This window comes from Electrophorus electricus, chromosome 18 (genome assembly GCF_013358815.1).
Source record: "Electrophorus electricus isolate fEleEle1 chromosome 18, fEleEle1.pri, whole genome shotgun sequence".
NCBI lineage: Eukaryota > Metazoa > Chordata > Actinopteri > Gymnotiformes > Gymnotidae > Electrophorus > Electrophorus electricus.
Genome location: NC_049552.1, coordinates 439,422 through 458,338, shown reverse-complemented (window position 1 = coordinate 458,338; position 18,917 = coordinate 439,422). Strand labels below are relative to the sequence as shown.

The 18,917-nt window shown below is 48.7% G+C and overlaps 3 protein-coding genes across 6 annotated transcripts; 2 read left to right on the top strand and 1 right to left on the bottom strand.

Moving 5' to 3' along the window:
- Positions 1-188: 188 nt before the first annotated feature.
- On the bottom strand, positions 189-7,999 carry rnf34a (ring finger protein 34a). Of its 4 annotated transcripts, none has more exons than XM_026995765.2 (7): positions 7,898-7,999; positions 6,481-6,786; positions 3,719-3,906; positions 3,448-3,634; positions 3,182-3,238; positions 2,912-3,110; positions 189-1,613 (listed from the first exon to the last, which is right to left on the bottom strand). In XM_026995765.2, the coding sequence occupies exons 2-7, from the start codon at positions 6,634-6,636 to the stop codon at positions 1,432-1,434; spliced, it is 969 nt and encodes a 322-aa protein (XP_026851566.2). In that variant the 5' UTR covers positions 6,637-6,786; positions 7,898-7,999; the 3' UTR covers positions 189-1,431. The 4 variants fall into 4 exon arrangements, with proteins under 4 accessions (XP_026851566.2, XP_026851564.2, XP_026851565.2 ...); XM_026995763.2 differs by having other exon boundaries at positions 6,481-6,687; XM_026995764.2 differs by having other exon boundaries at positions 3,719-3,852; positions 6,481-6,687.
- Positions 8,000-8,895: 896 nt separating this feature from the next.
- Positions 8,896-16,710, top strand: anapc5 (anaphase promoting complex subunit 5). The gene is made up of 17 exons (XM_035536077.1): positions 8,896-9,462; positions 9,552-9,631; positions 9,715-9,818; positions 10,026-10,254; positions 10,334-10,394; positions 10,484-10,585; positions 10,820-11,010; positions 11,094-11,175; positions 14,270-14,362; positions 14,497-14,678; positions 14,838-14,973; positions 15,110-15,184; positions 15,266-15,387; positions 15,497-15,604; positions 15,834-15,981; positions 16,067-16,229; positions 16,417-16,710. The coding sequence occupies exons 1-17, from the start codon at positions 9,262-9,264 to the stop codon at positions 16,626-16,628; spliced, it is 2,289 nt and encodes a 762-aa protein (XP_035391970.1). The 5' UTR covers positions 8,896-9,261; the 3' UTR covers positions 16,629-16,710.
- Positions 16,711-17,008: 298 nt separating this feature from the next.
- On the top strand, positions 17,009-18,713 carry gpx8 (glutathione peroxidase 8 (putative)). Its single transcript, XM_026995769.2, has 3 exons — positions 17,009-17,264; positions 17,381-17,642; positions 18,034-18,713. Exons 1-3 carry the CDS (start codon positions 17,058-17,060, stop codon positions 18,195-18,197), a joined length of 633 nt encoding a protein of 210 aa, XP_026851570.2. The 5' UTR covers positions 17,009-17,057; the 3' UTR covers positions 18,198-18,713.
- The last annotated feature ends 204 nt before the right edge of the window (positions 18,714-18,917 follow it).

Below are 18,917 nucleotides of genomic sequence, written 5' to 3'. Positions count from 1 at the left end.
GCCCTCCGTCAGCTCTTTGGACCCACAACCTGTCACTGCCTAGATGCTGACTGTGGAGGACATAAAGAAACAAACAAACCTGGAATAATAAACCCAAAAGTTTATTTTATATAATTTTTATTATACCACAAGGGAGAGGAAAAACTTGCAGCTATAGCTATTGGTTAATTCATTAATTAGTAAAAGGAAAAGATTAAATCTTTTATTTTTCAGAAAAAAATAATCTGATCATTTACACAGTACTACAGTAAAATGGAGAGAATAACACACACAGAACTAGACTGGTATTGCTGGTCATCCCACACGGGTGTTTGGGGAGCCGCAGCTGGTAGGGGTAACGGTGGATGTGTGGGATGACGTTAGACGATGGAGACGGTGTCTCCAAGGTTGAAGTGTAACGCGACCCCACCAGCTATGCCAGGGTTCCTGTTGTACAGGACCATGTGCACCAGTAACACCACAGTCCATCATATCAACACCTGTGCTCAAAAAATCAGACTAGCCCACAAACACACTACACGCTGAACAATCCACACAGCCCTGCTGTCATCAGTGAAGTTTATGCAGGATTTAAATATAGATCAGATTATATGTTGACAACATAAGGACATGAGGTCTGCTGAGCAAGACCCTAGCTGAGCGTTTAGTTTGTGTGCTCGATTACAAAACTACAGTGTAGGTCTAGATTTTCATTATTAGTTGCATATTGAAATCACCTCAATGCATCATAACTGAGAGATCCCAGTCATTATCACTCGTGCATTTTTGTTGGTTTGGTTTTTCAAACACACACACACACACACACACACACACACACACACACACACACGAGGCTACACAGTGTGGGAGACAGACAAAAATATTTGGCATCTAATTCATGTTCTCACAGTGTGTCACAGTCATGCGGTTTGTTATTAGACGTGTCATGAGTGAGATGCTGGGTGACTGAACTGTGTGTAGGACTGTCCTGTTTGGATATGTCCGCACAGTCCCTGTAAAGTCCACTAGGTAAGGAACAGTGAAGAAGACGAGGTGTGGGACCAAGCCTTTCCCCTGGACTCACTCACAGATGCACACGCATACACACAGATCTGTGAAAGAGCTCCCACAAGGCACAGTGGAAGAGAGGCCTGAAGAAGAGTGAGGATGAGGGTGAAGGTAAAGATGACGAGGGTGAGGGTGGGTATGACGTGCGGGTCCAAGGTTGGCAGTGGCATGTCTGTAGGGCAAGTGGCAGCCTCAGCACGAGGGTCTCAGTAGAGAGTCTCTCTGGTCATGTCACCATGGGCTGAGTGTTTCTGCTCAGTGACACTGTAGCCATATCTGTGCCATCGCTGTAGGGTTTAATTCAGCTCTTCTGTTAAGGCATGAACCTGGAGGGTCGAGGTTTGGGTCTCCTCCGTTCCACAGCATGTGAAGCTGTTTCAGGCATCAGGACCTGAAGACGTGCACGGCTCGGATCACGTACTGTCTGCAGATGGGACACTCGTTCATACGTTTCCCACACTTAGTGCAAGTGACCATGTGACCACATTCCAGCAGGACGCAGTCAATGACGGCGTCCATGCAGATACGGCAGAGACTGTCATCGCTGGACAACCGAGTCTCGCCGTCTGGAGACAGAGAGAGACCGAAAGAGATTAAAGACACAACACGTTAAAGAACCAAGGGAAAAATCCCACAGACACGCAGCAGAGATCCTTATTAAACTGCCTGAGTCGCTAGGTTTCACTGTAACTGACTTCATGTAGAAAATGGAACTGGGGGAAAAAAAAAAACCCCAACTCAACCTGGGGAAGAAAAGAAGGTAACTGGCTTCACAATCAAAACTACATCTCCCATCATGCATCTGTGGGGGCTGGTGCCATCATGCCACGGCAGTGGTCATGCTGCAATGACACCACTGATGGAACAAGGCACTGGTGCACATGATGTCTCCCCAGTCAGGAGTCTTACCTCTGACCCCAGCACTGCGGAATGTAGCTACCACTTTAGCAGAAAGAGCAAAGTACAACTGTTTAGAGGTAATACAGACTCTCAAAACTACACCTGCTAAATGAGAGAGAGGTTCTTGTTTTCCCATGGCTATTTGCCCTAAAGTCTGCAATCTTGTCTTATATATTCACTAATAGACTCTTGAGAACAGACCTTCTGTTGGCAATCTACAACTACAAGCTACAATGTTTTTGACATCACTGGCTGTTTCCCTGGGGGCGCAACCCTGTCAGGCTGTCTGTGCTGTGTTTACAGAGTGCTCCCTGCGTAGTGCTGTCCGAGTGCTGACTGAGCCAGGTCCTGTGGATGTCATAGGCCACTGGGAGTTCTGAAGACTGCAAACGCATCTAGGAACTGGCTGACAAATCTACTAATCCACATTCATCAACAATTTATTACCATTTGTTTGTAAACAGTGAAATGAAAACCTTTGACCACTAATAGATCAAAATAAATTGGAAAAATAACAAAATGATAATCTAAAGGTGTACTTTTTGAAAATAAAGCTCATATGTTTTAACAACATTCAAGAAAGGTCAAATTCTTGTTTCAAGTTTTAACATTGCACAGTTTCACAGAGACAGACGGGGGATATTGTTCAGGGGCCCCAACAGTGGAAGCCTGGCAGTGGTGGGACTTGAACTGGCAACCATCTGATTACTAGACCAGTACCTTCACCACTGAGACACCACTACCCAGAGATAGCGTTAGAGTTACAGTTAGAGTTATTGTTAGTGTTAGCATTAGCATTTGAGTTGATCGTTGACTGTTCATGTTCTCCACTGGAAGGAAGACGTGAAATTATGGCAAACATAACAAAAGATTTCCAATCAAACTGTTGTTTCCACGTGCACTTAGACCTGTGTCTGTCTGTGTGTCTGTGTGTGTGGTGTGCGCATTAGTCTAATACGCTTACTAGACTTGCGGGTCCCATTGTTCTCATGGTACAGCCTCCTCACTCTCTCCACCAGCTCCCACTTCTCACAGCAGCCGGAGAAGCTGACGAAGTTCCTGACCAGAATCTCCTTCAGCTGTCTGACTGTGAGCTGTTCCACGTCCTCCAGAGAGGACAGGTCTGAGAGGGACGCACGGGGCGCATGGGACGTCCGCATTCCCTGAGAAACCCACACAGGTCACCCCTACACATACAGGAAGCAGGATGGGAGGTGCACTTACTCCAACTCACCTGTTGTGGGCGCTCTGCTGGCTCCAGGTTAAAGAGGGGGGTGGAGTCACCAACACCCTATGAATTAAACAAATCCACACACAATTCTGGTTTCCAGTGAACATATAAATGTAGACACTAAGCTAGGTAGAGCATCATTAGTAACAATCACTCCACCAGTCACTGATGACGACGGCACTGCTCCACTCACACACTCGCTGGATTTTTTGTTTAGACACTGTAGACTGGACCACAGCTCAGGCTCGGCATGAGGCCACAAAACACACCTGATTGGTGAATCCTGAGTTGTCACTACTGTTGACTGGTTCTCTGTGAAACAGTGAGAGCGGTGAGGCGGGGTCTGCAGTGGGCGCACGATGAAGAGGGTGTGACGGTGAAGTAGGGGTGTCTGGCTCCTCCCCACTCTCCGCCCCTTGGTGACACAGCACCAGGTCAACGAGGTCCTCCTTCTCTCTGTGGAAACCAGCCGTAAGGTGTGAGGAGTCGTCCGGTATGAGCACACTACACAACGGTGTGAGAGGCAGGTGCGCAGACCACCTGCAGGTGTCCGTGCTGATGTCATGCAGCATCAGGTACAGGCGCAGGTCTTTGACGCGCAGGCGCATGAGGCGGGACCTCTGGAAGGCCGTCTCCCTCAGCAGATGACAAGTGGCACACCTGCGCAAGTTCTCCTGCAGCACGCAACACAGCGAGCAGAAGGTTTTCTTACAGTCGCAGCACACGTGCTGAAAAGGAAAGAGACAGAGGAGACGTGAGAGGACAACTGCAGGCAAGTCAGAATAGACGCGAGAGGGCAACCGCAGAGAAGTGAGAGGAGACGCGAGAGGGCAACCGCAGAGAAGTGAGAGGAGACGCGAGAGGGCAACCGCAGAGAAGTGAGAGGAGACGCGAGAGGGCAACCGCAGAGAAGTGAGAGGAGACGCGAGAGGGCAACCGCAGAGAAGTGAGAGGAGACGCGAGAGGGCAACCGCAGAGAAGTGAGAGGAGACGCGAGAGGGCAACCGCAGAGAAGTGAGAGGAGACGCGAGAGGGCAACCGCAGAAGCGAGAGGAGACGCGAGAGGGCAACCGCAGAAGCGAGAGGAGACGCGAGAGGGCAACCGCAGAAGCGAGAGGAGACGCGAGAGGGCAACCGCAGAAGCGAGAGGAGACGCGAGAGGGCAACAGCAGAAGCGAGAGGAGACGCGAGAGGGCAACCGCAGAAGCGAGAGGAGACGCGAGAGGGCAACCGCAGAAGCGAGAGGAGACGCGAGAGGGCAACCGCAGAAGCGAGAGGAGACGCGAGAGGGCAACCGCAGAAGCGAGAGGAGACGCGAGAGGGCAACCGCAGAAGCGAGAGGAGACGCGAGAGGGCAACAGCAGAAGCGAGAGGAGACGCGAGAGGACAACAGCAGAAGCGAGAGGAGACGCGAGAGGACAACAGCAGAAGCGAGAGGAGACGCGAGAGGACAACAGCAGAAGCGAGAGGAGACGCGAGAGGACAACAGCAGAAGCGAGAGGAGACGCGAGAGGACAACAGCAGAAGCGAGAGGAGACGCGAGAGGACAACAGCAGAAGCGAGAGGAGACGCGAGAGGACAACAGCAGAAGCGAGAGGAGACGCGAGAGGACAACAGCAGAAGCGAGAGGAGACGCGAGAGGACAACAGCAGAAGCGAGAGGAGACGCGAGAGGACAACAGCAGAAGCGAGAGGAGACGCGAGAGGACAACAGCAGAAGCGAGAGGAGACGCGAGAGGACAACAGCAGAAGCGAGAGGAGACGCGAGAGGACAACAGCAGAAGCGAGAGGAGACGCGAGAGGACAACAGCAGAAGCGAGAGGAGACGCGAGAGGACAACAGCAGAAGCGAGAGGAGACGCGAGAGGACAACAGCAGAAGCGAGAGGAGACGCGAGAGGACAACAGCAGAAGCGAGAGGAGACGCGAGAGGACAACAGCAGAAGCGAGAGGAGACGCGAGAGGACAACAGCAGAAGCGAGAGGAGACGCGAGAGGACAACAGCAGAAGCGAGAGGAGACGCGAGAGGACAACAGCAGAAGCGAGAGGAGACGCGAGAGGACAACAGCAGAAGCGAGAGGAGACGCGAGAGGACAACAGCAGAAGCGAGAGGAGACGCGAGAGGACAACAGCAGAAGCGAGAGGAGACGCGAGAGGACAACAGCAGAAGCGAGAGGAGACGCGAGAGGACAACAGCAGAAGCGAGAGGAGACGCGAGAGGACAACAGCAGAAGCGAGAGGAGACGCGAGAGGACAACAACAGAAGCGAGAGGAGACGCGAGAGGACAACAACAGAAGCGAGAGGAGACGCGAGAGGACAACAACAGAAGCGAGAGGAGACGCGAGAGGACAACAACAGAAGCGAGAGGAGACGCGAGAGGACAACAACAGAAGCGAGAGGAGACGCGAGAGGACAACAACAGAAGCGAGAGGAGACGCGAGAGGACAACAACAGAAGCGAGAGGGGACGCGAGAGGACAACAACAGGACAATCAGAGGGGACGCGAGAGGACAACAACAGGACAATCAGAGGGGACGCGAGAGGACAACAACAGGACAATCAGAGGGGACGCGAGAGGACAACAACAGGATAATCAGAGGGGACGCGAGAGGACAACAACAGGATAATCAGAGGGGACGCGAGAGGACAACAACAGGATAATCAGAGGGGACGCGAGAGGACAACAACAGGATAATCAGAGGGGACGCGAGAGGACAATCGCAGAGAAATCAGAGGAGACGCAAGAGGACAGCAACGTTGCTCAGCCTCTAACACACCTACAGAGGCCTTCCAGCTCACAGACGTGTGCTCTGAACACCGGACCAAAGTACCAACTCCACCACAACAACAAAGATGAAAAAAGGACAATGATCCGAACATCTGTGCATGACACTAAACACACAGGCTAGAAGTGATAGAATCCCTCTAACATAACAACTATTTCATCTGAAAATAACCATAATATCAGGCCAAACATAATCAGAAAATATCAAAATATCAGCTTCTGCAACAAGTTTCCCTGCTGCTTAAACCACACTGTGGTTTTGACACCATGGAAACAAGCAAAAAAAAAATTTGCACGGTTTGAGGAACCAGCACCAGCACTCTCCATGCTTGTAGATGAGACACTCGTGAATGAGAACTTAGAGCCTGTTAAATGTCCTGTGTGTGGGACAGTATCCTGCGTGCAGGACAGTGCCCTGCATAAACCAACATTCAGAGGCCTGTTCCTTTATCTGTTCCACTGAGCAGAATTGCCTACACTGCGTCTTATATCAAGGAGTTAGCACAAAGCTTATCTTACCCTCCTCCTGAAGACGGAGAAGGCTTGTCCGCAGGCCTGGCACAGCAGGGTGGAGGTGGTGGAGAAGGTGGAGTAGCCAGCAGCAGGAGCGAATCGGAAATGGCCTGCACCTCCCCCAAAAGCTGCCTGCTGTCCTCTCACTGCTCCTGTACCCATTAGGTCATTCAGCAGACCACAGCACGATGCCCACACACACGAGGCCCCTGCCTACTCACACACACACGTGAACATGTGCAGACATGCCCACATGCACACACGCATGTATACAGACACAATCACATGCACACACAAGCATGCATGCCCACACTCACAAATGCGTGCACACATGTGTAGCCAAATATGCACGCGTTCGCGCGCGCACACACACACACACACACACACACACACAAACAAACATACACACAAGTATATACTAAACCACACATTCTAACATGAATGCATTCACAACCACATACTAGAATATGCCAATGCAATACTACTTTTATGCATGGCCAATGTAGACAATGTAATAGCTGCATGTAAAATTGGTAATAAGATTTTATGGATTTGTTACATATTCATCTGGATTGTATATTGCAGTCCTCTTTAATGATAATATTTGTGTTGGTCTCACTGCGAGAGAGAGTGTGTGACCACATTCCCGGGACATGCAGGATATCAAGCCCTGAAACAAGACCCACTGATCAATCTCATTAAAAATGAGACCAGGACTCATCTGACCTGTAAACAGGGATTAACGCTCTTTGAATGACCAGTGTCAGAGAGGCAGCTAGTCAGCCAAATGTCAAAGTCATGTCCAGTGGACAACATCCACTTAACAATCATTTAAGCCACAGCCATTCACAAGTCCATCTGCAAGCTTACTGCATATCTAAATGACATAGGACAATGTCGTCATTCACTGCAATTTAGTAGACTTGAGTTCATGCGTATGCCGAGATCATTAGCTGCAGTAGCTCATGACAGCTCTAATGACTTGTGTTACATTACTGGCTGTAACACTAACCTCTCTGTGTGTAATGCCAAGTAACACACTTCTTTGTAACCAACTAAAACTTTTCAATGTAATTTAGCTGGCTAGCCTGCTAGCTACTTCATGTACATATATCCTCAAAGAGCCGTGATGTAAAACCCTCGCGATTCAGTTTAGCTGGCGGCAAACAAGATAGACGACAAGGCCCACTCATTTCGCTGATAACACCATGTTTAAGACAATAACAGACAGTTATTTGGGGAATTGGTCCTACAGGCAGCAAACAGCTGGCGTGAGAAGACGTTAGCGAAGATAGCAACGTTAGCTAGTCTGCTAGCAAAACACTAGGAGTAGTGAGAAACGGTAATGTTAGCTACCGCTAATGCACTACACTATAATGGGACCAACAAATGAAGGTTAATACAAAGTAATTAAAGCCAGTACCTTCATAGCAACCTCGCTTATCTAAATCATTCACCTAAACAACAAGGTCGGTCCTCCTGAGGAGATTAGCAGCGCCGCCATCACCCGTTAGCCTGCCTACTAAGGCTCGAGACCAGCTCACGCGTCCAAACAAACTGAACTCTCAGCCAATCACAACCGTTGAGCCAAACCGAGGCCGACATCGCCTACGAGCTCTCAACCAATCACAGCTGCCGGAGCCGCTACCGACAGGACGCAATCTGTCAATCTGTTGCTAAGGAAATGGAGAGGCATTGGCCCCCCGTTGCCAGGTTACACATTTCAAAAGAAAAATAATTTGGTAGAATGATGTAGAAGAGTGTTTAGTACTTTATAAAATGCACTTTTTAAATTACAATACGTGGATGATTTATCTTAAGATCCAATCTTATACAATTTAATTATACATTTGAGGCATCTACCCGAGTCTGATCATAATGCACGCTGCTATAATAAAGGAAATGTCACAATTACAGACACCTCTGAATTTACTCTTCATAGAACACCATTAGCAATTAACTTATAAAGCTTATTAAGATTATTTTGTCTACAATAGCTGGTACAGATTAATATACTAAAACAATCTCCTTACTGTGGTATACGTTTGTACTGAGAACGTGGACAACTATCACCCCTAGTACACATAAATCTGTGTACTAATTTGTGTACTAATAAAACCCTACCTTGTCATAAAATGTTATGATGTACAGAATACTGGATAGATAGATAGATAGATAGATAGATAGATAGATAGATAGATAGATAGATAGATAGATAGATAGATAGATAGATAGATAGATAAACCTTAATATCATAACTGACATGAGCTACGAATCCATGTAATGGACATGGATAAAATAACATTAACATTAATATAACATTTTTGGTGTTTCAATTGTTTAACAATGACTTACTATAATCGCACTAGCTGAGATGAAGTGGGAGAGAATTGATTGTTCTGTACTCGAAGGTTCTGCACTCGGCATTGTGCACTGCGACGTAAACGTGACGCCGGAAATGGAGGACAGTTTGGAAGCGCTGGTATCTGGGCAGATTATCCGCGCTGAGCACAGTTCCCTGGTGTTCATGTAGGGGTGGGGAAAGTACTCCTATAGCTGACACATTGCACGTCAGAATTGTTTATTGTTTATTCATGGAGCTGACATGAATTTGCAGCGAAAGAGTTACACATTAGTAGTTATCCGTTTAGCCTCCGTTAGCGCAGTTGTGGTAATGGCGCTTTCTCACGCACATGTCTGACTGCGTTCCTCCGCTGGCATCCTGTGCTCGTCTCACTCTAACACGCGTGTTCGGTCAGGGTCGTTGATTTATTTACTTCTACCACGATGGCCAGTGTGCACGAGAGCTTGTATTTCAACCCTATGATTAGCAATGGCGTGGTGCAGGCGAACATCTTCGGCATCAAGGACTGGGTGACCCCCTACAAGATCGCTCTTTTAGCGCTGCTCCACGAAATGTCAACAACGAAGCCAATGGCGCTTCTAGACAGGAGGCGTCTGAACAAGCTCATCTTACCCCTGCAACAGGTTCGTCCTTCTCACGAGGTCGTGGAGTCTCGTTTGGTAGATTTACAGACACTGGCTGACGGTAAACGAACATGGCTCGTGTCTCTCAGGGTCCAGATCTGACGTTTGAGCAGCTCCTGAGTACTGTGGAAGAGTGCTGCGCTCCTATGGTGAATGCTGTCAAACTCAGGTACGTCTGCACTTTGCATTGCTCCTGCCCGCTGGAGCTGTTTGTCACGCGCAACTTTCCCACTCTCTCACCGAATCCTTTAGGTTGTTCCTGATGGCAGACAGAGAGCTACAGGACATGGAGCATTTCTTTGCCATTCTGCCAAATGCCTTTAGTGATTCAGAAGCATACAAGACCAGCGTGGTTGGTAAGAGGGTTAACGTTACAAACTGTGACCTGACAGGACAGATAAATGTTTCCACGTAGACCTGTATGTGGCCGTATATGTGAACGTTATAACAGTGTAGTCAGCAGTGAGTTCTGTAGTTCCTCATAGGTGGTGAGGAGGGCTGAAATGGACCTACCGAGCAGTGTGGGATCTACTGTTTGGTGATCTCTCGTCTTGCTTCCACAGGTCTGTACATGAGACAGATGCTGCTCGCCTACAACAAGCTCTCCTTTAGTCAGGTGTACAAGCTCTACAAAACCCTGCAGCAGTACTGTCGCCAGGGGCAACGACCCCCACGTGACTTCTCTACTCTGGCCGCCGAGGACATGGAGCTGACCAGCAATGATGACCCGGGCGCCGACCCCATGGACGGAGAGGAGCTGGACGCAGGGTCGCTGCACCAGTCCGACCTTGGGTGGGTGACCTCATCTGACCTCTGTATGGGTGTTCGGCAGGGTGCGGTGGTGTTCAGTGTGCTCCTCTCTCCCCCGCAGGTGTGACGAGGCTCGCGGTCCACTCTCTCAGAAACAGGCCGAGTACTTCCTCGCCCGGCAGGTATGTTTTCCTGGTGTGATCACGTGGGTCCTGTAAGCTCCCTGTGGTAGTCCCATCACGCGCTGTAGCTGTGGCTGTTCTTCTCGCAGGCGTACCTGCTGAAGAACGATGAGAACAAGGCCATGAGACCGGCTACACTGCAGGAGGAGCTCAATAACATCCTCAAGTTCAACCCCGACTTCGCCGAGGCTGTGAGTGCAGCACCAGAACCTCCAGAGCGGCCAGACATGCACGCTGTCTCGCTCTCACACTGTGTCTGTCTCGCTCTCATGCATACAGTGTGTCTGTGTGTGTGTGTGTGTCTTACACACCATGTGGCACAGGGTGTGTTGCTTCTCTCTCTCTGCAGGAAAAACCTAGAAGGATTTTCTTTTTGTGTAATTAAGCCAGTTCTATCCCTCTCTCCCTCTCTCCCTCTCCCCCAGCACTACCTGAGCTACCTGAACAGCGTGCGTGTTCAGGACCTCTACATCTCCACCCACAGTCTGCTTCACTACTTTGACCGTCTCATCCTGTGTGGGGGGGAGGGGAAGAGTAACGGAGACGAGGGTTACGGACGCAGCCTCCGTTACGCCGTGCTCAATCTGGCAACCCTGCACTGCCGCTTCGGACACTAGTGAGCACCCTGCACACCGTGTGTGGTGTGTTGTACAGCAGTTGTGTGGTACTTGTTGTGTAACTGTTCTGTATGTGTTGCAGTCAGCAGGCTGATCTGGCTCTACAGGAGGCGATTCGCATCGCACAGGAAGCAAATGATCATGTGTGCCTTCAGCACTGCCTGGTACACGCATACATACATACATACATACACATATACATACATTCGTATGTAGGTACATACACACACGTACCTACGTATACACACACACACACACACACATGCATACATATATACATATACATACATATACACACATACATACACACACATACATGCATACAAACACATATACATACATTTGTATGTAGGTACATACACGTATGTACGTACATACATACATACATACACACACACACATATACATACATACACACACACACACACACACACACACACACACACACACATATACATACATACATACATACATACATACACACACACACACATACATACATACATGCATACAGGAAGCCAATGATCATGTGTGCCTTCAGCACTGCCTGGCACACATACACTCATACATACACGCACACACATACATACATACATACATGCATACATACACGCGCACCTACATACATACATACAAACATACACGCGCACAAACACATACATACATATATACATGCATACATGCATACACGCGCACAAACACATACATACATACATACATATATACATACATACACATACATACATACATGCACACATACATACACTCATACATACACGCACACATGCATGCATACATAGACGCGCATATACATACACACGCACCTACATACATACATACATACATGCGCACCTACATACATACATACATACATACATACATACATACATACATGCGCACCTACATACATACATACATACATACATACATGCGCACCTACATACATACATACATACATACATACACACACACACATATACATACATACACACACACACACACACACATATACATACATACATACATACACACACACACACACACACACATACATACATACAAGCATACAGGAAGCCAATGATCATGTGTGCCTTCAGCACTGCCTGGCACACACATACATACATACATACATGCATACATACACGCGCACCTACATACATACATACATACAAACATACATGCGCACAAACACATACATACATATATACATGCATACACGCGCACAAACACATACATACATACATACATATATACATACATACACATACATACATACATGCACACATACATACACGCACACATGCATGCATACATAGACGCGCATATACATACACGCGCACCTACATACATACATACATACATACATACATGCGCACCTACATACATACATACATGCGCACCTACATACATACATACATACATACATACATACATGCGCACCTACATACATACATACATACATACATGCGCACCTACATACATACATACATACATGCGCACCTACATACATACATACATGCGCACCTACATACATACATACATACATACATGCGCACCTACATACATACATACATACATACATGCGCACCTACATACATACACGCACACACACATACATGCATATACACGCACACACATACATACATACACGCGCACCTACATACATACATACACACACGCGCACATACATACATACATACACACACGCGCACATACATACATACATACACACACGCGCACATACATACATACACACACGCGCACATACATACATACACACACGCGCACATACATACATACATACACACACGCGCACATACATACATACATACATACACACACGCGCACATACATACATACATACATACACACACGCGCACATACATACATACATACATACACACACGCGCACATACATACATACATACATACACACACGCGCACATACATACATACATACATACACACACGCGCACATACATGCATACATACACGCACGCGCACCTACATGCATGCATACACGCACGCGCACCTACATGCATGCATACACGCACGCGCACCTACATGCATGCATACACGCACGCGCACCTACATGCATGCATACACGCACGCGCACCTACATGCATGCATACACGCACGCACGCGCACCTACATGCATGCATACACGCACGCACGCGCACCTACATGCATGCATGCATGCACGCACGCGCACCTACATGCATGCATGCATGCACGCACGCGCACCTACATACATACACGCACGCACGCGCACCTACATACATACACGCGCACCTACATACATACACGCGCACCTACATACATACACGCGCACCTACATACATGCATGCATGCACGCGCACCTACATACATACATGCATGCATGCACGCGCACCTACATACATACATGCATGCATGCACGCGCACAGACACGCATACATACTTACACGCGCACATACATACATACATACATACATACATACACGCACATACAGACATACATACATACACGTGCACCTACATACATACATACATACATACACGCGCACATACATACATACTTAAATACACATGAACATACGCGCACCTACATACATACATACATACATAGGCGCGCACCTACATACATACATACATACATGCGCACATACACATACATACATACATACATACACGTGCACATACATACATACATACATACATACATACATACATGCGCACATATACATACATACTTAAATACACGCACACATACATACATACTTAAATACACGTGAACATACACACACACACATAAATACATACACGCGCGCACCTACATACAGACATACATACATACATACACGCGCATATACATACACGTCCACCTACATACATACACGCGCACATACATACATACACGCGCACATACACATACATACATACACGCGCACATACACATACATACATGCGCACATACACATACATACTTAAATACACGTGAACATACACACACACACACACACACATAAATACATACACGCGCGCGCACACATACATACATAAACGCGCACATACATACACGCGTGCGCACACACATACACACTCACAAAAACGCGCACACACGCGTGCACACACATGTATACACACACATACACGTAGACACATACATACACGCACGCACACATACACACATGACACACAGACGTACCTGTATATTTAATGACAAGCTTCACAACTCTAATCCCCCATGTCTCTCTCTCCCTCCGTCTCTGGATATAGAGTTGGTTATACACTCTGGAACAGATGAAGGGTTCAGACAGTGTGACTCTGACTGAAGACTCTGTTAAAATGGCTGCACATTTCTGTCTACCTGTGAGTTTGGGAAATGAGCCTGTTGGGACATGCGGTTTTCCATGGAGCAGTTTTCCATGGAGCTCCCTGCAAGAAACGTGAGTTGTTGGTGATTCTGCCTGACCCACCCCACTGTCCTCACCTGTCCTGTGCAGTATTTGGCGTCTCTGGGTGTCCAGTCTCTGGTCCAGCAGGGGGCGACGCAGGGCATTCCAGCCAACAGGCTTTTGGACGCCCTGCGTGGGACGGACGTCGTGCACTGGAAGCAGAGCCTATCCGAGCTCGTAGAGATCAGTCTGGCGCAAACGGCCTCTATATGGAGGCTATATGGCAAGAGGTGAGACATGGAACGCCATAGAGGAGACAACTCTCTCATTTTGTGTGTGTGTGTATATTACACCACACACACACACACAAAAAAATTTATATATATATATATATATATATATATATATATATATATATTGTGTGTGTGTGTGTGTGTGTGTGTGTGTAGCACTATGGCCCAGCAGCAGGTCCAGCTCCTCCTCGGTATGGCCAGTCTGGAGTCTGTGAACTACGGTGTTCAGCAGAACAACACGGAGCCGTTCGCCATCGCTCTGTGTCACCTGGCAGAGCTGCACGCAGACCAGGTAGAGCAGCCCACTCCCACCCCGCCAACACCTGTGTGTTATACCCCTAGTGCGCTTGGAATTAAGTGTTTGGTGTCTTTTGTCATCATTATGGGGGGTTGTAATTAAGTGTTTGGTCTCTTGTGTCCCTCCCCAGGGCTTGTACGGTGCGGTTGGTGACATCATTAAACACCTGAAGCAGCAGTTTCCTTCCCACACTCAGCACTCCAAGGTGCTTCTAAAGCTCTGTGCTTGTCCAGACCAGACGAGCTGACCTCAGATCGGGGTCCGCTCACGATCATCTCCTTTTCAGCTCTGGATGCTGTGTGACCTGAAGATCCAGTTTGAGAAGGCTATGAATTCTGGGAAGTTCCACCTGGCTGAGCCCCATGTTACCGCCATCGGTGCTCTGGACAGTATGGAGGGGCTGTACAGGTGTGCCTCACTGCCCTGAGCACACACCCCACACAGGTGCGCACAGGATGCGCTGGTCTAGCTGTGTGTGTGTGTGTGTGTGTGTGTGTGTGTGTGTGTGTGTGTCCAGGAAAGCCCAATTGCTGAGGGCCCTGAACCAGATGTCGGAGGCCTCTAAGATCCTACAGCAGGTCCAACAGTTGGGTGTGAAGAAAAGGAACACTGAGATGATCATCAGGTATGTGTGGGGACATGTGAGAGTGTGTGTGTGTTGTGCTTACATAATCCTGTTCCTGTGTGTTGGTACTGAGCTGCTGTTTGTGTTTTGTGTCTCTGCATGCGTGCGCGTGTGTGTGTGTGCGCGTGTCTGTGCGTGTGGGTGTGTGCGTGCGTGCGGGTGTGTGCGTGCGTGTGCGTGTCTGTATGCGTGTGTGTCTCTGCATGTGTGCGTGTGTGTGTGTGTGCAGGGTGATGCTGGCTACTGCAGAGCTGCACTGGGACTCGTCTGGTTTTTCTGCTTCTCTCCCGCTCCTGCTACAGGCCCTCACACTCACACACACACACAACCTACAGAGTCTGGAGTCCGAGACCATCCTGCACCTGGCCTTTACCCAGGTACACACACACACACACACACACACACTTGATGCAGGGTACAGACAGGCTCTATAGGTTTTGTGTGTGTGTGTGTGTCGCACAGCTGATGCTGGGTGTCCCTGAGCAAGCTCTGGCACTGGTCCAGGCTGTGCTGGAGTCTGTTCTGGCACACGGAGCCCTGCTGAAGAAGGGTCGTGCCCTGTTGCTCATGGCCCGCTGCCAGGCTGTGCTGGCTACGTCTGCCCCGGAGGAGCTCCGCCTGGGGAGTAAGCGCCCACCGCACCCCAGCCAAACCAGCACATGCCCAAGGACTCTGTCCTCTTTATTATTAATGAAGACAATGCAGTATGTCACAGTTATCAACACAGATAGCACAGTACACCGCAGCTATTAACAAAGATGTTCTCTCTCCCTCTCTCTCTCATGCTCTCGCCCCGTCCCGCCCCTTTGCAGAGGTGGAGATGGCGGTACAGACTCTAGCAGAGGCCGCTGTGTTCTTTACCCAGCTGGGCTGTAAGCCCCGGCTGCGTGACGTCTACTACCTGCAGGCTCGCTTGTATCACACTCTGGGAAACGTCCAAGAACGCAACAAATGCGCTCTGCTCTTCCGCCTGCTAAACCAGGAGTTGCCACCAGGGAGCAGTATAGCAGCCACACCCTTGTAATCCTCCTCAGGGTGGGACAGCACCCTTTCCAAACACCTGCAGTGTCTGATCACAGTGACAAATACAGCTGCTTTTGTACAGAGCACGAGTCTGTGTTTATGTATATTTGGGGTTTTAAATGTTTGTGTGTGTGTGTGTGAGAGAGAGAGAGAGAGAGAGAGAGTGTATGGAGTGTATGGGGGATGGAGCAGAAAGTTTCTCGTGGTGAAAGGAGCCAAGTGAAAAGTCAAGCCCGCTACACGAGCAGTGGAGTGTGAATGAGGTGTGGGCTCGTGCCTGGTATCTAGGCGTTCTGGCGCGCGCTAAGAGCAGAGCCTCGTAGTCACCTCGTTTCCGCTGTCCACGTGAAATACGATGCCTCGTGGCCCACCTCCACAGATACGCAATCTCCGCCGCCTCCGCGCGTTCCTCCATATTCGCTCCTCGAAGATGGAGGCGCTCGGGGGCTACCCGGCCAAGCCCTGCGCCCCGCGCGCGCGGCTGCTCGCCCTGCTGATGAGCGCTGCGGTGTGCATGGGTTCGTTATATTTACTTCACATGAAACTGGCAAAGTCAAGAAAACCGAGAGATTTTTACTCGTTTGAGGTGAAGGATGCCAAAGGAAGAGCCGTTTCCTTGGAGAAATACCGGGGAAGAGTAAGTTTCCGTGTGTGTAAGCGCTAAGTTCGTACACGTAAGTGTACATGTGGCAGGCTCACGTGTGCATTGCCCGGTTTGTAAGTTCGTGGGAATAAACGTGCTCTCTGCTGCAGGTCTCGCTGGTTGTAAACGTGGCGTGGCACGGCCAGCACGCGGAGCAGAACTACCGAGCTTTACAAGAGCTTCACCGCGAGCTCGGGACGTCGCACTTTACCGTACTGGCGTTCCCCTGCGCGCAGTACGGCGGCACAGAACCGGGAACAAGCCGCGACATTGAGGCGTTTACCAAGTCTGCTTATGGTGTGACGTTTCCGATATTTAGCAAGATCAGAATAATGGGAGCAGAGGCGGAGCCCGCGTTCAAGTTCCTTACAGGTAAAGCAACTGAGCAAGTCACGAGCTGTCGGGACGTTACGTGCATCTGAATGGATTTTGCGCACTAATGTTTGTTTAACGGAGACAGGCCTCGCGTTACGCCCGTAGTCCAGGGGAGGCGCTCGCTATGCAGAGCGGATAAAACGGTTCACTCCTGCGTGCCGTTACGCGATTACAGCTTGGAGCACTTTGTAAAGTCTTTTGTAATGCAGTGAAGTATGTGCTACTGTCATGTCTGTAACCGTTTGCTCTTATCAAGTCGCTTTTATTTGCACTCGTCGCCACAGAAGTGTTGGGTTGGAACGGAACACCCCCCGCACACACACGCACGCACACGCACTTTTATTTGTGTGGTGTTTTTCATCTTGGAATTTTCTCTGGTCACTTGCAGATTCAGTACAGCAGATGCCAAAATGGAATTTCTGCAAGTTTCTGGTGAGTGCTGATGGCCAGGTGATGCGTTTCTGGAGGCCGGAGGAGCCCATCGAGGAGATCCGGCAGGAGGCCACGGCCCTCGTCCGCAACCTCATCCTGAAGAAGAGATCCGAACTCTGAGACCTGCGAGCGCCTGAAACGTCGTCCTGAAGAGAGATGATCTCTGAGATCATTGTGGTTTGAGCCTCTGAGAAGAGATGACATATGCCCCTTTACTCTGGTACCTTCACAGACCTTCTCCAAACTCCAAACACCACCTGCGGCACAGACGTGTATGTGAGTGAGTTACTGAGATGAGCTCAGAGGTTTGGCTGCTCTGCTGTCCCAGTGCCAGGGTAGAGATGCCCACACTAACTTCAGTGGGTTTCAAATGTCCAAGAACTTCTGCTATTCTTTAGCTGTGGTGACTGAAGACAAGGTCTAGTGTGCGTTGTGATCATAGTGGTATTAATAGTCCTCTCTGCTGTGGAAGTTACAGTCGCATCCTTCAGACTTCATTATTGCTCAAACCAACTATTCGTTCGTTTGTTCGTTCTTCAGGGTTTTTTTCCAGTTTTTAATGGTTGTACAAGGAATCTGGCAAACACTGATTAGACATTGTCATTGTTTATTAATAAAAGTGCAAATAAAATAGCACAAGCTTGTACTGCTTTTTTATTGTCGAGGGGAATGATGACACACTTGTTACTTCAGTCAAAAACTCTGGACCACAAAACATTAAAATTCCAGTTTTCAGATCTTTTGGTGCTGTTGCAATCTTCTGGACACCAGTTGAACTGTATTTGTGGGATACTCACAGTAAGATTTTCTTAGTTACCTTTGAGTCCTTACGCAGTAATT